This window comes from Penaeus japonicus, unplaced genomic scaffold (assembly GCF_977035675.1).
Source record: "Penaeus japonicus unplaced genomic scaffold, GWHDUDI00000001_assembly GWHDUDI00000004, whole genome shotgun sequence".
NCBI classification, from domain to species: Eukaryota; Metazoa; Arthropoda; class Malacostraca; order Decapoda; family Penaeidae; genus Penaeus; species Penaeus japonicus.
In genome coordinates this window covers 39806359-39813858 of record NW_028234406.1, presented here as the reverse complement: position 1 = coordinate 39813858, position 7500 = coordinate 39806359, and the positions used below count along the sequence as shown (strand labels likewise).

At 35.1% G+C, this 7500-nt stretch overlaps 2 protein-coding genes across 5 annotated transcripts in view; one reads left to right on the top strand and one right to left on the bottom strand.

The window, feature by feature from the left end:
* Positions 1-5153, top strand: part of LOC122261029 (gamma-interferon-inducible lysosomal thiol reductase) — a 32997-nt gene extending 27844 nt beyond the window's left edge. For all 3 annotated transcript variants that reach the window (XM_086536551.1, XM_086536550.1, XM_043028512.2), the window contains 3 exons: positions 1-86; positions 234-380; positions 563-5153. The exon at positions 1-86 is cut by the window's left edge and continues 88 nt beyond it. In XM_086536551.1, coding sequence (XP_086392677.1) covers positions 1-86; positions 234-380; positions 563-649 — 320 coding nt within the window. In that variant the 3' untranslated portion in view covers positions 650-5153. The remainder of the gene's footprint in view (positions 87-233; positions 381-562) is intronic.
* A 1118-nt stretch (positions 5154-6271) lies between these two features.
* The window catches only part of LOC122254388 (uncharacterized), a 49474-nt gene continuing 48245 nt past the window's right edge, over positions 6272-7500 (bottom strand). For both annotated transcript variants that reach the window (XM_086536549.1, XM_086536548.1), the window contains exons 10-11: positions 7143-7289; positions 6272-6930 (exon numbers count right to left, since the gene is read on the bottom strand). In XM_086536549.1, coding sequence (XP_086392675.1) covers positions 6835-6930; positions 7143-7289 — 243 coding nt within the window. In that variant the 3' untranslated portion in view covers positions 6272-6834. The remainder of the gene's footprint in view (positions 6931-7142; positions 7290-7500) is intronic.

Sequence of the window (7500 nt, the reverse complement as noted above, 5' to 3'; positions counted from 1 at the left end):
ATATAATAAAAGATGAAGCAAAACAAATAGCTATTGTTCATTGTATGATTGACAGAAATGAACAGCCAATGCTTGTAGGAAAGAAGGTGAGTGTCTTTTTGCCATGTTACAAAGGAAACTATGCAAAACACATTTTAACCCAGTATTCACTATTCATTATCTGAGAGAATACTTCAGAAATAATCGAAAATTCCTTTAGCTAAACTGCTTGTCTATGTATATTTCACCCACAGTGTGTAGAGAAACATGGAGAAAATTGGGGAAGCATATCCAGCTGTGTCAGCTCTGATAAGGGCATCAGTATCCTTAAGCACATGGGGCAAATGACACACAGGTTGAAGCCTGAAGTGAGCTTCATTCCCACCATTACCATAGATGGGGTAAGTCCTTGCCTTCGGTGATTATTGACACAAGATCTGATTGTTTTTATAAGATTGGCTATACATGAAATGTGTTCCTTACCTATAGCATTGCAGGTGGCAAGCCTTACAATTATGCTTTGTCATTTGTCAACATACATCACCTAGACAGTAAAGTTTTTAACTTTGTGTGTGCTTTTCAGAGCCAGGAGGACCAGAAACATATTCTCCAAGATTTCCACAAGGTGTTGTGCAAAAGATACAAAGGGCCTAGACATCCATCATGCTGATTGATTTTATCCTTCTGAAATAAGGCTTTCTGAAGAGGCTACTGAAATGGCATTCTTTACTTGATGACTTAAAAAGATCATGAATAAGGAATTATTTTAAACTATTTTTTTCTGCATCTCTGATATGCACGGAGGCATGCATTTACATTTTACATTTTACATTTACATTTACATTTACATTTACATTTACATTTACATTTACATATACATATACATATAAATATAAATATACATATACATATATATATATGTATGTGTATGCTTAGTCTTTGCTTCTTATTTATTTATTTAAATTCTTTAAATGTTTTAGTTTAACACAACAAGAAACTTGAAGCAATATTTGTGATTACAAGAATGCCAGCACTGTTGACTTTGTTAATGAGTTTGAGAAGACATTATTAAGTGAAAAAAAAAAAAAAATATGTGGCTTCTGCAACAAAATTCCAGTAGCTTCAAGGAAAATGGGGTCTAGTTTAATAGTAAAATGCAATGAGGCAAAATAATCAAATATAACAGTTGAATTGAGGTTTACCAAGGAAACTTTACTATGACAATAATGATAAAACTTCAATAAACTTATATTAGTAGTGTCACAGAAATTTATTTCTGATATTGGTAGCCAGTATTAGGCTGTAGATACACTGTTATTTTTTAGAACAATACCAATGGTTAACTTGCTTATTTTTTTATTTTATTAATACAATAAAGGTTTGAATAGGAAGAATGCATTTTGATATGTTTGATAAAATTGCAGAATCAGGTATAAATAGCTGGTTGTGACTATTTTTTACTATGGAGTGATCTCTTTGTATCGTAAATGGTGAGATTATTACCTTTAAGTTTATTACTGAACTGTGTTTCAATAGTTATCAATGATAGGATGTCAGATTTAATATCCTTTTCATTATTATACTTTCTATTTGTGAAATAGCCTACTATACGTGAGATTATGGAATTATACTCCTTTATTTGGATAAGACTTTGTTGATAGATTTTTAGTATAGCGTGTTTTGGATTTTGGCTTATACAAGAAGGAACTACCCAATATGTCTCTTGTGTGTTTTTACATGTCAATATTGCAGAAGGGGTTTTTGTGTAGGGGAAAGTCGTTGCATTTCTGGAAAAGTGTAGCTATCTTGAGGGATTTTTGTAATGGAAAACAGATTCCATTTGATAGAAATGCTAGAGTGGAATGTACAGCTTTATATGTGTGTGCTCTGACAATGGAACTATGCTGGAAAGAGTAAATGAACTTTGTAGGGGGAAATGTGCATTATTAATGGTAAATCAGCTGGTAATGGCCAAAGTAAAGGATATTTAAGTCCTAGAACCAAATACCCGAATAATGGTTGGTAATGGACACAGCAATACCATTCAGTTGCCATTTGGTTGCCAAAGTATAGAATAAGGGCTATGTTGATTTGAAGAATTCATGTATATACTTTGTTTTTAAATTGGGAATCTAACGTACCCTTCCTATAACAGTGCAAAGCATACCATACATTATTATTGGTATTTTACAAACATGTTGAGATTATGACAAAGATACTCATTTAAAGAAATCCTTTTTGATAATCTGATACAATTAATACTTAATTAGAGATAAATAAGAACTAATATAAAAGTAGATTTTTCTTTCTTTCTTTTTTTGAGGGGGAGGTACTACATGTTTTGATGAGTAGTTGGTTATATATATTTATTTTCATTGTGGATTGTAGTCTCTGGTTTAATTCAGATGCGTAGTAGTTTTTACTCTAGCTTTTGAATGTCCTGCATGTCCCCCCCTCCCTCTCTCTCTTTCTCTTTCTCTCCCTCTCCCTCTCCCTCTCCCTCTCCCTCTCCCTCTCCCTCTCCCTCTCCCCCTCCCTCTGTTTTTATGAAATTCTTTAGATATTTTGTTGAACATAGAACATATTCTTATTTGGTTGTAAGATGTAAAAAGCCCTGGGAAATGAATTTTGTACCAATAATTTTTATCACTAATTATTGGTCCAGTGAGTAGAAATTGATTGATTTGTTATAATATTTATGTGTTCATTCATATTACTTTTAGCTACTTAAGAAATTTCAATATATAAAAATGGTCTTGGATGACATGTTTGTTGGTCATGCAATACTTGCAATACAACAATCTGGTTATTATACGAATGAGAGCAACAGATTTTTTTAAGGAAAGAAATGTGGGTTAAACATCTCAATTTGCAAATGTGATTTAGCTCTATGTGGCAGTTTTTAATTAAAAAAAGAAACATAAATTATGTCAAAAGTAAATAATGTAATGATTGATATTTACATTGGAAAAAAATAGATGATTTCCCGTCTGATATCAAACAACATTGGTGACGTTTTGTTTGTAGCCCCATATGCTTTCCCCCCTCTAGAAATTTTTTAATGTAATAGATCTCTCGGAAAATGGAACCATGATAATGATTACTTTCTGCCACTCAAGAAAGATGGCACAGCTGATAAGGTATAGTTTTATAAATATATATATATATTTTTTATATGTATTGTTAATTTTACTTTTCTATGTGAATGAGGAACCCAGGTCGTGAATCTTTCCTCTGCTTAGATTGTTGAACTGAATAAATATCTTTTATTTGCAATATGAACACCTTATTTCAGACATTCCATATTCATGTTGTGATAATTTCAGAAACAATGTATAAGAAACTGAACTCCAATGATTCTTTTCCGCATATAACAATATTCAATATGTAAGATTGCTGTATTTACATTAAATGTTTGTTGTAGTTAACAGCTGTATTGAGGTATTTTAAAAATTGAGAAATTTCTTCCTTTTTTTTTTTTTACACTATTTCTATATTCTGTAGTTCATTTTAGTGAATGTGAATACTTCTCCTTAACCCATTGATGATGAGAACATGCACCATCCATTATGGTTTTGTTTTATCATTATTATTATGTAATGATGGTGATTATGATAATAGTGATAGAAATAAGACAACCACACTGGACAGTTGAATGTATACATGCACTCCCTTGTTGATGGGTGAAAGTGTGGAGATGGATGTGCATTTTTTGCATGTGATAATTGTTATTTTATTTTGAATAACTTTTTTTTTTTTTTTTTTTTTTTTTTTTTTTACTTCAAATAATTGATTTACTGTATGCTGAGGTACCTCTTGCCTCGTAAGTTTGATTTATTATTATTTTTATTATTATTTTTTTAAGTATATCTGACTTGGTACCGTGTATTAAGGAATGAAAAAAATACAAGTTACAATGGAAGAAAAGGTGCAATTGCATACTTTTGTGTCAAAAAAATGTTTGACCATTGAACATAGATATTGGACTGTAACTAAACATCATACATAGTTATTATCACAATGTATCAGCAAAAGTAGATTTTTTTTTTTTTTTTTTTTTTTTTAATTAGGAGTGATATCACTATTTCACAGGGCTTTTGTCTTTAAAGATTGGGTAGTTAATGTCGCAGAGCTTAATGTAATAGTTTTGAGTATTGCACTATTTTGGGGGGGTTATTCGCTAACCAGACAGCTCACATTTAATGTCCATGCATAGTTTTTGAAAAAAAAGAAATGTTTAGAAATGAAAAAAAATGTTAGCATTATTGTCGTCGTCCTGTGTGATCATGTAATATGAATTCAGAACTATTTGTGAGGGGAATACTTTTTCGAGAAACTTTTATGAGCTACGAGTGATAGGTATAAATTGTCTTTAACATAATGCATTTAGGCTTTTACAGACCAGGTCTGTATGTAAGGCCTACCTTGGCAATGAATGTACAAATGAGATGCCCAAAAGAACGCCCAATGTTTCAGCCATGATTTTTATAAGAGTTTGGAGTGGACCAAACAATAATGGCTGTTGTTTTGATGATTTAATTGAACAGTGTAACATAGTTTGTGTGTATGTGTGTCTTTTAGGCTTGTGTACATTTTGTTCTAGAAGTTATTTCAGTGCAAGTATCTCCAGTCCAAGTTTGGATAAGTTGACTAAAGTAGGTTTAATTTTGTCGAAAACTAGCTCCCATTTTGTATTTTTGCCGAGGGGGGAAATTAGTGAGAAGAGTTGGTAAATGAATTCCTTTAACATATCAACATTAGATACTGTAATGTGTCCTAAAGTTGCCTTATTTTCTTATTCCTCTTTTTGATGTCAAATTCGTACTTCTTAATCTTACTTATGATAAATTGATATGTTTATACTGCTTATTATATTAAAATCACTTATGATAAGCCATATCTGGCACAGGATAAGAGTACTGTGACCTTTTTCATCACAAGATACATAATGAATGACATGCCTAGATCTTGAGAGTTTCCTGAATCAGATTTCTGTGATAACTTTGGAAGGTCATTTTTAATATTGAAGCTTATTATACCATACATGGCAAACATAACATGTCTCTGTATAAGAAAAGTGCACTGTATTCAGGCGCCTTTTGAACCTGTCGCGTATCCCTCTTTATCTGTGATGGCTAAGTTCCATTTTATACTTAATAAAAGATTTCGTGGTATACTCTGCTTTTTATTCCTTTTTCTTTCCACTTCGCAAATTTGTCTTTTTGGGGGTAAAAAATACTTACATGACATGAATCATTATACCTTTTCGAGTTGCTCCAAATACTCCTCGACGCCAGTTATGTGAACTGGGCCATTTGTTTTTAAAGCCTCGGTCAGACGAGCGGTTTTTGCCCGCTGGCGGTCAGGCCGCCTTTTCCATGCCGACCCGGCCGCTACTAAACCGCTGCGGTTTACTAGCGGCCGACCCGCCTGTGTGACATGGTAAAGGCGGCTGCCGCTTCAGTTCAAAACTTGCCGTTGCAGCGAAAGGTTGTGTTAAAAAATGAGCTTAAGATTTCGAGCTCACATCCCAAATGGTAGGACGCAGCTCTATTTCGCATATAAACTTTTCAGTATCGAACATAGTTGCTCACAACACAGCCACGTTCCTCTCCTGTGGTTCAGCCAGCCCTGGCGGCCGCGGCGGGTAAACCTCTCGTCTGACATAGCCAGGCGGGCTGGCCGCGGCGGTTTCAACTGGGGAAATGCGTCTCACCCGCCGCGGTCAGGCGGGTAGACCGCCCGTGTGACATCAGCCAGCGTTTTACATAGGAATCAATATAAACTCTTTCAAAAGCGGTTCCGCGGCGGCTGACCCGCCTTGCACCCGCGGCGGCCAACCCGCTCGTCTGACTGAGCCCTAAGTGTCAGTTTGCGGTTCCTCAAGGATTGTAACTGTAAAGTATTATTTCTTTGTTGCACAATATCAAAATTTGACAAAATATCACAGTAGCTTTGCGTGTACGTGTGTGCGCTTGTGCAACTGTACATCTGTGTGTGTGTGGGATTTTTTTTGAGTTTTCCTTTTAGTGTTGATGGTCTTTCCCACATCACTATATTTTCCAAAATTCAGCAGTCGATAATAATCGGAGCTACTTTTGAAAATTACCCCAGCCGAGAAACTTCATGTGCATAATTCTAAGGTGATAAAAATCGTTTTATATTCCTTTGTTCCCCAAGAAATACAATATGTGGGTAACGAAAATGTTTCTCCCGGGTCCTAGAAGTCTATTAGTAAAACTCAACCTGAATTAGTTTCTTAATTGTTTAGTAGTGATCAATAAAAAAAACATTGTTTCAGTACTTTAAAAAACACTATGAAAAGATGTTTTTAAAAATATGCAGTTCATGATTTTACAATAATAAAGTAATGCAACGTAATATAAAATGCCCTTTTGCATATTTGCAGCAACAAGATGTAGTAAATAAAAACAAAAGCTCGGTATTAAAAAAAAAAAGTTAATACATTACCGAGATTCAGCGAACATGGACACTTCCCATAATTAAAATGCTTTGCAATATATGAATTGCAATCTTCAGAGGCCAACAAAAATATAATTTAACATCAAATTAATGAATACCAAAAGTAGTTGACGAAGGAAGCCATAATGGAACGAAATATCAACACATCTAAATACAGAACAGAACATTTGTACAAAATCCTTCCGTATCAACTAAGGAACGATCAATCTTCATCCTTTTCTTTTTTAACAGAATTTTACATACTGATCGTAACTACTTAGCACACCAAGTCATTACTAAGTATATCTTTTGGCAAAGGGTCCCACTTTTACACAACAATCTGAAATAAGTGAAAACAAGGTCTCTGAATCCTAAGGGATAAAGGTGAGCCAACTACAAGCAATTCTGGTGCGGCGGCCCGTCATAATTGGAGCAAATCTGACTCTTCAGCGCCATCAGGGACACGCGAAGTTGTCTGTTGTCATAGCTCTGTTGTGAGGAAACAGAACAGGTTAGTAAAAAGTGCGGAACTATTGTCTAATGCCAATTCTGACACGCAGACATAAAAATAGAGCAATCTCTAAATACATACACACACATACCTACAAACATATATTCAGAACCAATTATTTCCCGCCACAACATGAAAACAAGTTCCAGGCAGACGCGAACGGCACGAAGGCCTCCGGCAAGCCACTCACCCCGTTGATGGTGATGGTCGGGATGAAGTGCACTCGAGGCTTGAGCGAGGCAGTGCGGGCGCCGTTCTGGTACAGCATGGCGGCGCCTTCGGGACTCTCTGCGCACTGCTGGAGCGGCGCCCACTCGATTCCGACTTCCTCGCTGCACTGTGGGCGAGGGTAACGGGAGAAGGTTAGCATGGCAATAGGTGAAGGAGAGGAAGAAAGAAGGGCGGAATCGGAATCTTTGAATCTATGCTTGTCTTTTTATTTATCCATCTTTCAATCTATCTAGATCAATGGTTCCCAAATTGGGCAGTACCGTGAATGTATACATATATATGTGTGAATATGTATGTATATGTATATGTATATGTGT